At 37.9% G+C, this 17,988-nt stretch overlaps 1 protein-coding gene across 3 annotated transcripts in view; it reads left to right on the plus strand.

Moving 5' to 3' along the window:
* LOC141264848 (pituitary adenylate cyclase-activating polypeptide type I receptor-like) overlaps positions 1 to 16,353 on the plus strand; it is a 479,716-nt gene extending 463,363 nt beyond the window's left edge. For 2 of the 3 annotated variants that reach the window (XM_073677215.1, XM_073677213.1), the window contains 3 exons: positions 2,750 to 2,879; positions 5,019 to 5,060; positions 8,721 to 16,353. In XM_073677215.1, the coding sequence (XP_073533316.1) occupies positions 2,750 to 2,879; positions 5,019 to 5,060; positions 8,721 to 8,939 (391 nt within the window). In that variant the 3' untranslated portion in view covers positions 8,940 to 16,353. The remainder of the gene's footprint in view (positions 1 to 2,749; positions 2,880 to 5,018; positions 5,061 to 8,720) is intronic. The other variant, XM_073677214.1, reaches the window with a different exon arrangement.
* Positions 16,354 to 17,988: the final 1,635 nt, after the last annotated feature.

Below are 17,988 nucleotides of genomic sequence, written 5' to 3' on the forward strand. Positions count from 1 at the left end.
GCAGTCACTGTGTACATACATTACTGATCCTGAGTTGCCTCCTGTATTATCCTCCAGAGCTGCACTCACTATTCTGCTGATGCAGTCACTGTGTACATACGTTACATTACTGATCCTGAGTTACATCCTGTATTATACTCCAGAGCTGCACTCACTATTCTGGTGATGCAGTGACTGTGTACATACATTACTGATCCTGAGTTACCTCCTGTATTATCCTCCAGAGCTGCACTCACTATTCTGCTGATGCAGTCACTGTGTACATACATTACATTACTGATCCTGAGTTACATCCTGTATTATACTCCAGAGCTGCACTCACTATTCTGCTGGTGCAGTCACTGTGTACATACATTACATTACTGATCCTGTACTGATCCTGAGTTACATCCTGTATTATACTCCAGAGCTGCACTCACTATTCTGCTGGTGCAGTCACTGTGTACATACATTACATTACTGATCCTGAGTTACCTCCTGTATTATACCCCAGAGCTGCACTCACTATTCTGCTGGTGCAGTCACTGTGTACATACATTACATTACTGATCCTGAGTTACATCCTGTATTATACTCCAGAGCTGCACTCACTATTCTGCTGGTGCAGTCACTGTGTACATACATTACTGATCCTGAGTTACATCCTGTATTATACTCCAGAGCTGCACTCACTATTCTGCTGGTGCAGTCACTGTGTACATACATTACATTACTGATCCTGAGTTACATCCTGTATTATACTCCAGAGCTGCACTCACTATTCTGCTGGTGCAGTCACTGTGTACATACATTACATTACTGATCCTGAGTTACATCCTGTATTATACTCCAGAGCTGCACTCACTATTCTGCTGGTGCAGTCACTGTGTACATACATTACATTACTGATCCTGAGTTACCTCCTGTATTATACCCCAGAGCTGCACTCACTATTCTGCTGGTGCAGTCACTGTGTACATACATTACATTACTGATCCTGAGTTACCTCCTGTATTATACCCCAGAGCTGCACTCACTATTCTGCTGGTGCAGTCAGTGTGTACATACATTACATTACTGATCCTGAGTTACATCCTGTGTTATACTCCAGAGCTGCACTCACTATTCTGCTGGTTCAGTCACTGTGTACATACATTACATTACTGATCCTGAGTTACCTCCTGTATTATACTCCAGAGCTGTACTCACTATTCTGCTGGTGCAGTCACTGTGTACATACATTACATTACTGATCCTGAGTTACATCCTGTATTATACTCCAGAGCTGCACTCACTATTCTGCTGGTGCAGTCAGTGTGTACATACATTACATTACTGATCCTGAGTTACATCCTGTGTTATACTCCAGAGCTGCACTCACTATTCTGCTGGTGCAGTCAGTGTGTACATACATTACATTACTGATCCTGAGTTACCTCCTGTATTATACTCCAGAGCTGCACTCACTATTCTGCTGGTGCAGTCACTGTGTACATACATTACATTACTGATCCTGAGTTACCTCCTGTATTATACTCCAGAGCTGCACTCACTATTCTGCTGGTGCAGTCACTGTGTACATACATTACATTACTGATCCTGAGTTACATCCTGTATTATACTCCAGAGCTGCACTCACTATTCTGCTGGTGCAGTCACTGTGTACATACATTACATTACTGATCCTGAGTTACATCCTGTGTTATACTCCAGAGCTGCACTCACTATTCTGCTGGTGCAGTCACTGTGTACATACATTACATTACTGATCCTGAGTTACATCCTGTATTATACTCCAGAGCTGCACTCACTATTCTGCTGGTGCAGTCACTGTGTACATACATTACATTACTGATCCTGTACTGATCCTGAGTTACATCCTGTATTATACTCCAGAGCTGCACTCACTATTCTGCTGGTGCAGTCACTGTGTACATACATTACATTACTGATCCTGAGTTACCTCCTGTATTATACTCCAGAGCTGCACTCACTATTCTGCTGGTGCAGTCACTGTGTACATACATTACATTACTGATCCTGAGTTGTTTTATGGTGCTGACACGTGCTTGACTTCCGTAGTTATACCGGTGCTGACAGTGATAATGGCCACTGAGTGTTTGAAAGATGAATTGAAGACATCTGCTCTGTGACTTTATATTTTGTGTCATTTTATCTTAATCTATGATTGGAAATATTTTGTAGATTTCATTTTAGCTATAAGATCTTGGCAGTTGCACAAATACTTTCTTATGTGATTAGAATATTTTATATATTTTAAGGGTTTGTCTAATCATCTTTCTTAGGGAGGACACTGCTCCTCTGTCTCATGGGGTCAGCAGAGTCATCTTATCATTACCGGGCAGAGTCAGCAGAGTCATCTCTTTATCTCTTGATGACAGGGGATTTCATGTTGATGAGAGCTTTATTCCGCTACTGAAGACCTAATTAAGGGCGAGATAGTAACACTACAATTAATTCAAGTGCACAAATAAGTCTCTGTGTGCAGCTCCATTGTTAGTTCCTGTTCTTCTGGGGAGGGGCTGTAATACACCCCTGCGGTTGACGTCTGTCTGTGGACACTTTAGTGACCATTAGGTCCCATTTATTAAAGCTGCCATAATGCGCACACACTCTCCAGTACCGTCTATAAAGGAAATGTGTCTAAGGTATGGCTGCCCCCAGGGACATCTTACAAAATGAAAAATAAAAAGCTACAAAGTATCATCACATGACTTTCCATGAACCGATGCATTCTTTCCCTTCATAGGAGGCTGGCCCGGTCCACTCTCCTGCTCATCCCGCTCTTCGGAATACACTACACCGTCTTTGCCTTTTCGCCTGAGAACGTCAGTAAGAGGGAACGGCTCGTGTTTGAATTGGGACTTGGATCTTTCCAGGTAAATATAAAAAAGATGGAAAAAAAACCCTGCAAATTGTCGCTCCCAGTGAACTTTGTAATTTCCCCTTGCTACTATATTACCATGTATCATTAAATATTTTCCTAGTTTCTCCCATACCTTTATATCTGGGATTCAATAACTGAATTGTTACTTTCCGAGTGACCGGAAAGATTGAAAATCCAAACCTCTCATATCTCATCACTTATAGCCTTGGGACTTGGATAACGTCTTCTGAGCATCTGTAAAGTTTGGAACATCTCCAATTAATGGTCCTCTAAAGCTAAATAGCACGACTTTGATATTCTACATTCAGAGGAAATTTGCCCAGACCTCAAAATATGCTTGTTTGTAGATCCGTATAGTTTTACAGCTGCACAGTTCTCTCTCTTCACTTACTTTTCCAATAAATAAATCCCTAGTTGCTCCCAAATCTTTATAACTAATGATCAATAGCTAAGCTGTTACCATCTGAGTAGCCGGACTATGGAAGAGTAAGGATCCAATCACTTACAGAACTTTAAATCCATCTCAGTTCCAAGTGTGTATGGTTTGTTACACTTTGGATAACCTCTTCGAGTGTCTGTGAAGTTTGGGACCAATTAGTGATACTTTAAAGCTGCTGAGCACCGAAGTTGCTCAGTTTAGAAACTGCCCATTAAAGAAAAGTTTTCTCTTGCCCAGACCCTGAAACATGCTGGATTGCAGATCAGTATGGTTTTACAAATACAGCTGCACAGTTCTCTCTCCCCTCCCTGAATTTGTTGCTATAATCTGTGCACTGGGAGGACAAGAAGCCGAATCTGTTACAGAGCCAACACCAAGTGCCATTTATGATGCAAGTTGTCTTGCAAAGCAGAGGGGACTTTGCGTTTCCCTAAGGCACCACCCTCTAATGCACCATACAGGCCCATACGAGTCCTCAGAGGACAACCCACTGTAATCAGAGCTGAATTCTCTAGTCCTTAATAACTATTTGAAGAGTGCCTAATGTTTAAAAATGGAGATAATTCAGCGGCAGGAGCCAGTGTCGGGAGAGGGCAAAAGCTTCTGGGTCTTAGCAGACTCCTTTCAACTCAACAGTACAGAAAAGAGGGTGGATGCTCCCTGTAACTGGGGCCAGTTAGCCAGTGCCAGAGGCAATCAGTAGAGATAAGTTTATAAAGCAAAGTTATTCTCTTCAAATTTATTTTATTTTATTATGCTCTGCAGACCCAAGAGCATAACGAATGAAATATGTAAAAAGTAAAAAAAAATACTTATCTTCACCTCTCCGGCCCTTACGCTCCTCACCAAAAAACATGTTTTTTATGCCCTTGTATTGAAAAAAAAGAATAAAAAAATGCACAGAAAAAAATAAAATAAAAAAGAAGTCACTGCTTGTCCAAACTGTTGTTTTTAGCCCTAACTCCCCATGAGAAAATATACAAATGTCCTTTTTGTTTCTTTTAACTTTTCTCATATAACAATAAAAAGGTAATGCAACAGGAACAAAAAAAAAGTTTAACAAAATGAAAAAAAATAAAAAAACAAACAAAATTTTAAATGACCTCCCGTTTTTCCGTTTGTTACCTAAAAATCTGTACAATAATAACAATAAAAAAATAGATAAAGAAATCCTAATTAGCATGTCAACATTTACAAGGATACAAACTAAAAAAAAAAATGTAATAGAATGCGGAAAAAACTTGTACAGTATATAACACACATCCATCTCAATAAAAACTACAATTCGCTGATGGGATAAAAAAAAGTTTTTTTTTTTTATTTTGAAAAATTTGTAATAAAAATCTGAAAACCTGTAGATAATTAGTAAAACCATAATTGTAAAATGAAAAAATAATGGAAAATTGTCATTTTTACTTCACAAAAAAACGAAACCTAAAAAAATCAATGGCAGAATTGTATTTTTTTCTGTCTGTTTTTCCTTCTCCATGATGCTATTAAAATTCAGCTTTTTTTTTTTCATTTAAAACATGGAAAAATAAAAAAAAAAGTTAAGGCTTTTGCAAAGAAAGGATGAAAAAGCAAACAGTAAAATTTTTATAAAAAAATGGCCACGATGGGAAAGGGTAAAACAGAAGTAGATTTTTTTTATTTATCAAATATTACAGTTTTTCATGTCTCTGACTTTCTTAGGGCTTTGTGGTCGCCATCCTCTATTGCTTCCTGAATGGAGAGGTAAGAGACGGTTTATTCTTCATTTAGTTTCTTTTTCTTTTATACACTGAAGGCAAAATCCAGATGAAAGAGCAGAATTAAGAGAGGTGATCAGGTAGAAAGGTATGGGACAGGTACTCGAATGTGATAGATAGATACATACAGTACAGACCAAAAGTTTGGACACACCTTCTCATTTAAAGATTTTTCTGTATTTTCATGACTATGAAAATTGTACATTCACACTAAAGGCATCAAAACTATGAATTAACACATGTGGAATTATATACTTAACAAAAAAGTGTGAAACAACTGAAAATATGTACTATATTCTAGGTTCTTCAAAGTAGCCACCTTTTGCTTTGATGACTGCTTTGCACACTCATGGCATTCTCTTGATGAGCTTCAAGAGGTAGTCACCGGAAATGGTCTTCCAACAATCTTGCAGGAGTTCCCAGAGATGCTTAGCACTTGTTGGCCCTTTTGCCTTCACTCTGCGGTCCAGCTCACCCCAAACCATCTCGATTGGGTTCAGGTCTGGTGACTGTCGAGGCCAGGTCATCTGGCGTAGCACCCCATCACTCTCCTTCTTGGTCAAATAGCCCTTACTCAGCCTGGAGGTGTGTTTGGGGTCATTGTCCTGTTGAAAAATAAATGATGGTTGAACTAAACTCAAACCGGATGGAATAGCATGCCGCTGCAAGATGCTGTGATAGCCATGCTGGTTCAGTATGCCTTCAATTTTGAATAAATCCCCAACAGTGTCACCAGCAAAGCCCCCCCACACCATCACACCTCCTCCTCCATGCTTCACGGTGGGAACCAGGCATGTAGAGTCCATCCGTTCACCTTTTCTGCGTCGCACAAAGACACGGTGGTTGGAACCAAAGATCTCAGAAATTTGGACTCATCAGACCAAAGCACAGATTTCCACTGGTCTAATGTCCATTCCTTGTGTTCTTTAGCCCAAACAAGTCTCTTCTGCTTGTTGCCTGTCCTTAGCAGTGGTTTCCTAGCAGCTATTTTACCATGAAGGCCGGCTGCACAAAGTCTCCTCTTAACAGTTGTTGTAGAGATGTGTCTGCTGCTAGAACTCTGTGTGGCATTGACCTGGTCTCTAATCTGAGCTGCTGTTAACCTGCGATTTCTGAGGCTGGTGACTCGGATAAACTTATCCTCAGAAGCAAAGGTTACTCTTGGTCTTCCTTTCCTGGGGCGGTCCTCGTGTGAGCCAGTTTCTTTGTAGCGCTTGATGGTTTTTGCAACTGCACTTGGGGACACTTTCAAAGTTTGCCCAATTTTTCAGACTGACTGACCTTCATTTCTTAAAGTAATGACGGACACTCGTTTTTCTTTACTTAGCTGCTTTTTTCTTGCCATAATACAAATTCTAACAGTCTATTCAGTAGGACTGTCAGCTGTGTATCCACCTGACTCCTGCACAACACAACTGATGGTCCCAACACCATTTATAAGGCAAGAAATCCCACTTATTAAACCTGACAGGGCACACCTGTGAAGTGAAAACCATTTCCGGTGACTACCTCTTGAAGCTCATCAAGAGAATGCCAAGAGTGTGCAAAGCAGTCATCAAAGCAAAAGGTGGCTACTTTGAAGAACCTAGAATATAGTACATATTTTCAGTTGTTTCACACTTTTTTGTTAAGTATATAATTCCACATGTGTTAATTCATAGTTTTGATGCCTTCAGTGTGAATGTACAATTTTCAAAGTCATGAAAATACAGAAAAATCTTTAAATGAGAAGGTGTGTCCAAACTTTTGGTCTGTACTGTACATACATACATACAGTATGAAATAAGTACAGAAATAAGTATTTGATCCACTGCCAATTTTGCAAGTTTTCCCACCTACAAAGAATGGAGAGGTCTGTAATTTTTATCATAGGTACACTTCACCTGTGAGAGACAGAATCTAAAATAAATCCAGAAAATCACATTGTATGATTTTTACATAGTTAAATTGCATTTTATTGCATGAAATAAGTACTTGATCACCTACCAACCAGCACAGACCTGTTACTACTCTGCACTCATTACCTGTATTAATTGCACCTGTTTGAACTCGTTACCTGTATAAAAAACACCTGTCCACACACTCAATCAATCACACTCCAACCTTTCCACCATGGTCAAGACCAAAGAGCTGTCTAAGGACACCAGGGACAAAATTGTAGACCTGTACAAGGCTGGGATGGGCTACAGGACAATAGGCAAGCAGCTTGGTGAGAAGGCAACAACTGTTGGCGCAATTATTAGAAAATGGAAGAAACACAAGATGATGGTGAATCTTCCTCAGTCTGGGGCTCCATGCAGGATCTCGCCTCGTGGGATAAGGATGATTCTGAGAAAAGTCAGGAATCAGACCAGAACTAAACGGGAGAACCTGGTCAATGACCTTAAGAGAGCTGGGACCACAGTCTCAAAAATTACCGTTAGTAAGACACTACGCTGTCATGGATTAAAATCCTACAGGGCATTCAAGGTCCCCCTGCTCACGCCAGCACATGTCCAGGCCTGTTTGACGTTTGCCAATGACGATCTGGATGATCCAGAGGAGGCATGGGAGAACGTCATGTGGTCAGATGAGACCAGAATAGAACTTTTTGGTATCAACGACACTTGCCGTGTTTGGAGGAGGAAGAAGAATGAGTAAAACCCCAAGAACACCATCCCAACTGTGAAGCATGGTGGGGCAACATCATAATTTGGGGCTGCTTTTCTGCAAAGGGGACAGGACGACAGCACCGTATTGAAGTGAGGATGGATGGGGTCATGCATCACGAGATTTTAGTCAACAACCTCCTTCCCTCAGTAAGAGCATTGAAGATGGGTCGTGTCTGGATCTTCCACCATGATAATGACCTGAAACACACAACCAGGGCAACTAAGGAGAGGCTCTGTAAGAAGCATTTCAAGATCCTGGAGTGGCCCAGCCAGTCTCCAGACCTGAACCCAATAGAAAATCTTTGGAGGGAGCTGAAACTCAATGTAGTCCAGCGACAGCCCCGAAACATGAAAGATCTGGAGAAGATCTGTATGGAGGAGGGGGCCAAAATCCCTGCCGCAGACTGTGCAAACCTGGTCAAGATCTACAGGAAACATCTGACCTCTGTAATTATAACAAAGGTTTCTGCACCAAATATTAAATTCTGCTTTTCTATTGTATCAAATACTTATTTCCTGCAATAAAACGCAGATTAATTATGTAAAAATCCTACAATGTGATTTTATGGTTTTTATTTTTAGATTCTGTCTCTCACAGGCGAAGTGACCTACGATAAAAATCACAGACCTCCCCATTCTTTGTAGGTGGGAAAACTTGCAAAATCGTCAGTGTATCAGATACTTATTTTCCCCACTGTAGATAGATAGATGATAGATAATAGATTATAGAGAGATAGAGATAAATAGGAGATAGATAAGATAATAAATAGATTTTAGATTTTTTTTTTTTATATTAGATAGTAAATAGATGGTAGATATGAGATTTATAGATAGATAATAGATATAGCAACTATCGGATAGTTAAATATTAGATTTCTAGATATTTGATAGCTTTAGATAGATACGTATGAAATATATAGATAACAGATAGATTATGAGTATTTACCATCCTGTTCCATAACAACAAAAGTACATAAAAAAATGACCTTTTAAAGTTTCTCCCTAAAGGTGCAATCAGAAATAAAGAGAAAATGGCGGAGCTGGAAAGTCAACCGGTATTTTGCTGTGGATTTCAAGCACCGTCATCCATCACTGGCGAGCAGCGGAGTCAACGGGGGGACACAGTTGTCCATTCTGAGCAAGAGCAGCTCGCAGATCCGGATGTCCAGCATAAATGCGGAGAACCTGGCCACATGAGATCAGAAACTGCCTAAACATTTTCTAACATCGCTCTTTTTTTAGTTTTTATTACTATGGGTTTATTTGTTTGTTTTTCATTTTACTTTTTTTTTTTTAATTGAATGGAAGAAGAGGGCGATAAAGTAATAGCGCATTGTGCCTGGGTATTACAGAAAAAAATAGTGAGAGGTTTTGGACGAGAGAAGGTAGAAAATGAATTTTTTTTGGGCTTTGTTTCCCAGCAATATAACTTCTATACATACAAGACAATCCATGAAAAACACTTTTTTTTTTTAAACTAAAATACGCTTTGTTTTTTTCAAAAAGTTATCAGTTAAAAATTTTAAAAAATCCAATTCAAAATTCAAATTGAAAAATGAATTCAAAATTCAAATTGAAAAATTAATTCAAAATTCAAATTTAAAAATTAATTCAAAATTCAAAAATAAACTCAAGACAAAAATTCAAAAATAAAATCCCAAAAACAAAATTCAGAAATGAAATAGTAAAAAAAAAAAAAAATAAAAATAAAATTCAGTGTCAATTTTTTTTTTTTCAAACAAGTTCTGTAACCTCTCAATTTTGTAGCGTAATTTTTATTTATTTAAAGTCCAGTTGGTACAGGTTACAAAACACTTTTTTTTTTGCTTTTACTTTTGTACCAGTCTTCATAAATGTATCTTCCATTGCCAAAAAAAAAATAATAATAATACGGAAGCAATTGATTTATTCTTTTTTTTAGGTTAAATGTTTCATATCAAAAATGAATTCAATAACGTATTATGTTGTAAATCAATAATACATATCAGGCAGCTTAAATTTTATTTTTTTTCATTCGTTTACTTTTTTATTTTAGTTTTTTATTTTTAGTTGTTTTTTTTTAAATCAATCAAAAATGTGAATTAACTGATTTAAGATGAGTTGTGTCTATAGATTGCACTGGTGATGGTGACGGTGGATGCAGGGTGGATCTGCACAAAATAAAAAAAAAAGCAGACTCAACGCAAAATGTGGATTACCGAATAGTATTATTTTAGTAATATAGCAAAAATTTTGCAGGGGTGGTGGCAATGTTTCTCATAAACACTGGAAAACAGCATATCATGTGATAGAACACTAACAGTATTAAAATATATTTTTTACAAAAATTCAAAAAAATTATATATATGTGTAATTATTATTATTACTATTATCGATATTTTGTGACAGTCTTGCATAACTTTGCCTTGTATCCAGAAATACATCTGGGACATATTTTCTTAACTCATAGTAATAAGATGTCAATTAACTTTAAGAACACTTTACAATAAGATTAACGAGTCATTTTATTTTAGTGTTAAAAAAAAAAAAAGCAAAAATCTTTGAAAGAAAACTGGATATTTTAAATTTTTTGAATATTTTTTTTTATTACTAAAAGCCGATGTATACATAGAACACAATAAGGAAAAAGGTGCAGAAAATCTGTACCGGTGGCTTCATAGAATGTAACGATCGTATTGAAGACGAGATTGATGATAATCAGATCAGAATGTTTAAATATAATGCAGAATGTGTATATAAAATGCAGATGTGTGTTTACATTATACAAAGCAACTTTTGATTTTCAAATACATTGGACTGTGATGTTAGTTGTGCCATAGTTCTCTCTGAGCCATTTTGAAAAAACTTTTAATATTTTAGATGTGGGATGAAAAGAAGTTTTCAGATTCCGTTCATGATATAGAAGTCTGAAAATATTTAGACTTTTCAAATGAAATTTTACCTCTGAATCTTGTCTGTAGTCATCCAACACCAATAGATTGATTAAGGTCACCACATCACCAAGGTCACCAATATGCAAGGTCACCACATCTACCATTGTTGACCTTTCTCCATAAATGGAACAACCCAACACAAACAAAAAAATATCTGGAGAGATCAAGAGTACATATGTCACAACCTCTTGTCTGTAGACCCACAACACGTATGAGGCCCTCACGGCCGAGTACACCAGGACTTGAGGACTCAACATTATCCACTGTGGACTTTTCTCCATAGGTGCAACAATGCAACACAAAAGAAAAAATATCTGGATAGATCAAGAGGACATATGTCACAACCTCTTGTCTGTAGACCCCAACACCACCATATTTTACTACGAGGCCTTCATGGCCAAGTAAACCAAGACTCGAGAACTCAACATTTTCCACTGTTCTTCATTGATGGCACAATCCAACACAAAAGAAAAAACAATATCTGGACAGTTCAAGAGGAAATGTGTCACAACCTCTTGTCTGTAGACCCCCAACATCACCATATTTTACTACGAGGCCCTCATGTCCAAGTACACCAAGACTCGAGAACTCAAGTTTTTCCTCTGTTGACTTTTCTTCATGAATGGAAAAATCCAACACAAATAAAAAATATCTGGATAGATCAAGAGGAAATGTGTCACAACCTCTTGTCTGTAGACCCCCAGCACCTACAAGGCCTTCACGACTGAGGACACCAGGACTTGAGGACTCAACATTTTCTATTGTTGACTTTTCTCCATAGATGGAATAATTCAAAGTGAGTGAGAAAATATTTGGACATTTCAAAGGGAAACTTTCTACTGACTCTTGTATATAGTTCCACAATATCAATAGATTTCACCACAGGTCCCTCAGTGGTCAACTAAACTAATATGTAAGGTCCCCATATCTACTACTGTTGTATTTTCTCAATGGATGTAACAATCCAAACCAACTTAGAAAATATCTGGACAATTCCAGAAGAAATGTGGCACGAAATGTTGTCTATAATGCCTCAACATCACGAGATTTTGCTACAAGGCCCTCATGGCCAAGTAGACCAAGACCGATGAATTCAACATCTACTATTGTTGACTTTTCTCCATATATGGAACAATTCAACAATATCTGGACATTTTAAGAAAAATAAATGGCACTAAATCTTGTCGGCAGACCCTCAACACCGTCATATTTTACGACGGGGCCCTCATAGCCATTTAGACCAATATGTGAAGTCACCAAGCCTACCACTTTTGACTTTTTTTCATTGATGGAACAATCCAACAAAGTTGAGAAAAAAGTTGGACATATCTAGGGGAAAAGTGTCACAGAATCTTGTCTGTAGTGCCTGAACACCACCAGAGTTTACTACAGGGTCCTCATCATGTAGGAGACAAAGACCCCTGGCCGCCATAGCTACAAATGTCAACTCTTCTCCATGGATGTAACAAGCCAACACAAGTGAGAATATATGCGTCACTAAATGTTTATATCGTGTATGTTGTAAAATCACCATATTGTACTGCAAAGCCCTCATGAGACGGAAGGCCACAACGTCAGAAATGCAAAATGGGCCAATCGAAAGGGGCTTCCACAATTTAGGGGGTCTCTAATTAGTTAATGCTTATATTTAGCATTAAATTAGACTTCTGCTGGAGAAGAGCTACCAAATTTTATGCCAAATGTCAAAACAACAGTAATGGTTTTACTTTTTGTAGCGGTCATTTCGAAAAATAACAAATGAGGACATTTTCTTGCTTACAAAACTATCTAAACATTTAAAGTAATACGACTCTATATTCTATATTTATATTTAAGCAAAAAAAAAAACACATCGTGGCACCCAGTAGATTCCGTTACCTCTCCCCAACAATGTGAACACGATGGAAAACTATTAAAAAAATAGTGGAAAATTCCTTAAAATTCATGTTTTCTGAATATTTCCAGCTATTTCTCTTATCGCAGATCACCTGTCTGTGATTTTTATTCTGCACTTTTTATTTGAATACACGGTACATAATTTTTTTTTTATGTTGTGGTCTGCAAAAAAAAAAAAGAAATTTTAAAGAAAAAAAGAAAAATCTCAACCAAGCTATTGGTTGGTTCGTTGATGTCATGTTTATACATATTGCTCTGTATTGTTAAATGTAAGATAAGTATACGCTTTTTTTTTATAAAAATAATAATAATGTTGGCGCTATATAAATAAAAATTATTATTATTATTATAAAAAAATATTCCCAGGAATATGGTATAATTATTAACCAGCCCCCCGATAGATATTAGATATTTTGTTCACAGACTAGTAGGATGTTCTAAAAATCTGGTTTCTATCCTGATACATTTTTTTTCTCTTTATTTGATTGTTTTCAACCAGCGGACATGGAAGTTCATAATTGAAAGATGTCTTGGCCAACAAAGTTTTTGATGGCCAACTCAATCTGTGAATTAGTGATTTTCTAAGTAATTTTCCAGCCTGTAGGTATGTTTAGGTGATAAGTAAATTGCAAATTGAAAAACACCCAATATTTAGAATTTCCACCCCAAATTTCTGTATTTCTGTTAGAACAGCAGAGGTTCCTCAAGTGCCTTTTCACAACAGCATTTCTATCCTTCAACTATCACACGGGTTTAAACAACTTGAAATAAAATGCATTAAATCTACCAGCTATTCTTAAAGAAGTAATAGAACCAATCAAAACAGCATAAAAGTGTCAAAGCAAAAAAACACAAAAGTGAATAGTTAGAAAAATATATTTTGTTAGGAATAGCTAGGATGACTGTATTTTCGAAAAAAAAGAAAGGAATAAAATATATCTATAACTAAAGTCTCTCTATACATTAAAACATTAACTCACATGAAATGATATAAGAACCGCAAACACTAAAGTATTCTAAACTTTTTTTTAACTGTAATTTTAATTCTTGCGTTTACTCAAATTTTTGCAGATTTACTTTTGCCTTTAAACCGCTTTAAATTGTAAGTTTCCTTTAAATAGAACTTAAGCCGAATGTGGGAAATGAAATAGAATAAAATGAAATATAAAAGTGGATAAAAAGAATGAAAAAAATAGACCTGGAAGTGATTTTTTTTTTTAAATATAGAACACAAAAAACTTTTACTTCTTTTTTTCAAAACGCATAATAATGTTCTAGTACATGCAGAAAAATGTGCCAAAACGACTTGTAACATATTTTTTCGACAAGTCCAGTCTAAAATAAGATTTTATTTTATTACGTTTATTTTATTTATTTTTTTTAAGATATAAAATGATGTCACAGATGACAGAATAATAAAATTATGTCACAGAAGATAAAAGCGGGACGATATTAAAGTGTTATGCAATCAGCAGAAACAGTTACATTTATATGACGCAAAAATCTATATTTTTTCCAAAAACTTTGAATGGGCACTGACCATAATGGGTTAATTTGTAAACCCTTAAAGAGGTTTTAGGAAAGCTGGTTAAAAATGACAAAATATAATGTACTTGTCAATTCCATGTTTTTTTCTATTTGAAGAATATTACATTTTCTTTATTTTTGGCATTTCGCCACCTTGACCTTGGTTCTTATGAGCCAGATATCCTTTTTTAATTCAGTTGTTTGTTTCAATTTATAATCTTTAGGAAATTGATATTTTTGGAGGAAAGGATTTTTTTTTGTTTTATGTAGATCTCTGCGATCACTAGCATGGTGAAATGGGTCACAAAACCTCCGAAAAAGTCCAAAAATCACAGTAAGTTTAAAAAATTTTTTGCTAGGTAAATGGGGCTTTTCATTTTTTTTTTTAACGTTCTAGAACCTTCTTCCCAGTGTGATACTACAATCAGAAGGAACATGTAGCGGTCGTATTGAGAAAAGCATTGGTCAAGCGCTGGGTTGCTATTTTATAATGTCATTCCACCGTAAAGAGGATTTGTCTCCGGAGAACGACGTCCTGTAGAATCGGCGGGTTCCCCGGTGATTAGTAACTTGTTGCTCCTACTTCTAAAAGGGACAGAAATAGTTTTGTTGACCTTTGCCAGATTTGATGGTGGAAAGTCGAGTCCAGAGCAGATTCCCAACCATGAATCCTAAAGAATTTTTGGGCTTAATTGATCAAGGTTTTAGGTTCTTCAAAAAAAAGGGAAAAAAAAAAGTTTTCAGTGCTTCCCCAGTGGTAATGAGATCAGGCAACGTTGTATTTCTTGAATTTCTATGCCCAAATGCAAAATCTAACAGGGCGTCCACCTACTATGTCCATATATAATAATGGTGTCTAGAGGGGGGTGAATATCTTACCACCTTTTTGCTGGATTTTGAGGGGCATGAAGAAGTTATAACAAAAAAAAAACCCTTATAGTCACCTCTCCTTGGCCCTTCCCATACCTCTCCCGACTCCACCAGTCCTCTGATTGGCTCCTCCATCTTCTATTCCATGTCTTCTATCTTCCATTTCTTAATTCTGGGCCGCCGACACTTGGTCTTCACTAAGCCCTGTGCCATCATCACATGGGGTTGTGATGTACGTCATTGACGTTAATCTGTGCCGACGGCCTGGAAAGAAGAAGTAGAAGACAGAGAAGCTCGAAAACTGGCGGCAGTGGGAGAGGGATAGGAAAGGCAGAGTAGAAGTGAGGATAAGATTTTTTTTTGTTGGCACCTTCTTGGCAAATTTGATTTGCACCAGATTCGTTCAATGCAAATTGAATTTCCAAGCCGATTTCGAGCAAATTTTCCGGATGAGATTTCCTCATCTCTAGCGTCTCTTTATTTGCCCCCTTAGGCTTCACGACCATGATGTCTCTGTAACCTATAGCTGAAGTTGCTCTCCCGTAACAGATCCTCTTGGACACATTCACACGACTGTTAGCTCAATGTTGCTCCTTTAGTCAGCATATACCTATCCTTTTTTCTCTATTATGCATCGTGGCAACTCAACGTTTCGGGTGCCTTATTGCAATTACAGACCATGACTCCTTTTTACTTGTTTACTGTGATGTCAAAATATCAAAAAGTCTTAACTTGTGTCATTGATCCAATGACCGTCCAATGTCTGTACAAAAAATAAAAACAAAATAAAAAATGCTACAGCTTTAATACAATGTAACCCGTCCTCTGTTGCTCTGTGTTGTACAGTGGTCGATGCCAAATTCACTTTTTGAGGTGTGTAGCATGTCGTAACGTCTAATCCTGAAGCCGTGGTGTACAGTCCTGTGTCATTGTAATAGAAAGAACAGTTCGATAATATGTATAGTGTATTCTAATGTATGTATAAAATGATAACCTCACATTATTTCTAATAATGTTCTGTAATGTCCATTTTCGTTTTATTTCTAGTTTCTCACCATGCCGCAGTCTTGATTTTTAAAATTTTTGTGTTTTTAACTTCTTTTTTTTTTTTTTTTTTTTAATTTTGATATATTACCATTGTGTGCAATGACAGATGCCCTTGTAGAATTTGATAGTGGGTCGTCTTAATAATGCTTGTTGTATTGCAAACTGACATCTGCTGCTTCTTCATGTGAAATCAGACTTCTTTTCTAAATTGTAAATGGAAATAATGTGTCTCGGCCGATCTGTGTAGAACGTGGTTTTAACTTTTGAAATATCTGAATAGAAATGTATTGATATCGGGGAAAATCTGTTTTGTTACAGAAATTGTCAACTTAATAAACAGTGTTTGCTAACAACATCCCCTGCGGAACGACGTATCTGTCAGTCTAATATCTATTTATCTATCTATTATCTATGTATCTATTATCTATCTATCATCTATCTATCTATTATCTATCTATCTATCTATTTATCTATTATCTATTTATCTATTATCTATCTATCATCTATCTATTATCTATCATCTATCTATCATCTATCTATCATCTATCTATTATCTATCATCTATCTATCATCTATCTATCATCTATCTATCTATTATCTATCATCTATCTATTATCCATGTATCTATCTATCTATTATCTATCTATCTATTATCTATCTATCATCTATCTATTATCTATCTATTATCCATGTATCTATCTATCTATTATCTATTTATCTATTATCTATCTATCTATCATCTATCTATCTATTATCTATCTATTATCTATCTATTATCCATGTATCTATCTATCTATTATCTATCTATTATCTATCTATTATCTATCTACCAATTATATATCATCTATCTATTACCTATCAAATTCAAAAAAGCTTTATTGGCAGGACCAAATACTCTTTAGTTTTGCCAGAGCATGTGTACAATAGGGATAGGGACTGTGGGATGATGGATGGGGGCACATCCAGGGTGGGGGCTATGGAAGTCCATGGCATATCATAGTCCTCTTTCTCGCCGCCTATGACCTGCAATCACATTCCGCGCTCTCTCTCCTCCTCGCTCACATACTGTGCTGCTCTCTCCCCCGCGCTCACATACTGAGCTGCTCTCTCCTCCGCACTCACATACTGAGCTGCTCTCTCCCCGGGGCTCACATACTGCGCTACTCTTACCCCGGGGCTCACATACTGCACTGCTCTCTCCTCTGCTCTCACATAATGCGCAGCTCTCTCCCTCCGCGCTCACAGTCCGCGCTGCTCTCTCCCCGAGGCTCACATACTGCACTGCTCTCTCCCTGGCGCTCACATACTGAGCTGCTCTCTCCTCTGCGCTCACATACTGCGCTGCTCTCTCCTCCGCACTCACATAAGGAGCTGCTCTCTCCTCCGCACTCACATACTGCACTGCTCTCTCCTCCGCGCTCACAAACTGAGCTGCTGTCTCCTCTGCGCTCACATACTGCGCTGCTCTCTCCTCCGCACTCACATACTGAGCTGCTCTCTCCTCCGCACTCACATACTGCACTGCTCTCTCCTCCGCGCTCACATACTGCACTGCTCTCTCCTCCGCACTCACATACTGAGCTGCTCTCTCCTCCGCACTCACATACTGCACTGCTCTCTCCTCTGCGCTCACATACTGTGCTGCTCTCTCCTCTGTGCTCACATACTGCGCTGCTCTCTCCTCCGCACTCTCATACTGAGCTGCTCTCTCCCCCGTGCTCACATACTGAGCTGCTCTCTCCTCCGCGCTCACATACTGAGCTGCTCTCTCCTCTGCGTTCACATACTGCGCTGCTCTCTCCTCCGCACTCACATACTGAGCTGCTCTCTCCTCCGCACTCACATACTGCACTGCTCTCTCCTCCGCGCTCACATACTGTGCTGCTCTCTCCCTGGCGCTCACATACTGTGCTGCTCTCTCCCCCGCGCTCACATACTGCCCTGCTCTCTCCTCCGTTCTCACATACTGCACTGCTCTCTCCTCCGCACT

The sequence above is a fragment of the Phyllobates terribilis genome, unplaced genomic scaffold, assembly GCF_046119375.1.
Source record: "Phyllobates terribilis strain yellow unplaced genomic scaffold, ASM4611937v1 Scaffold_4__5_contigs__length_816908805, whole genome shotgun sequence".
Classification (NCBI taxonomy): Eukaryota; Metazoa; Chordata; class Amphibia; order Anura; family Dendrobatidae; genus Phyllobates; species Phyllobates terribilis.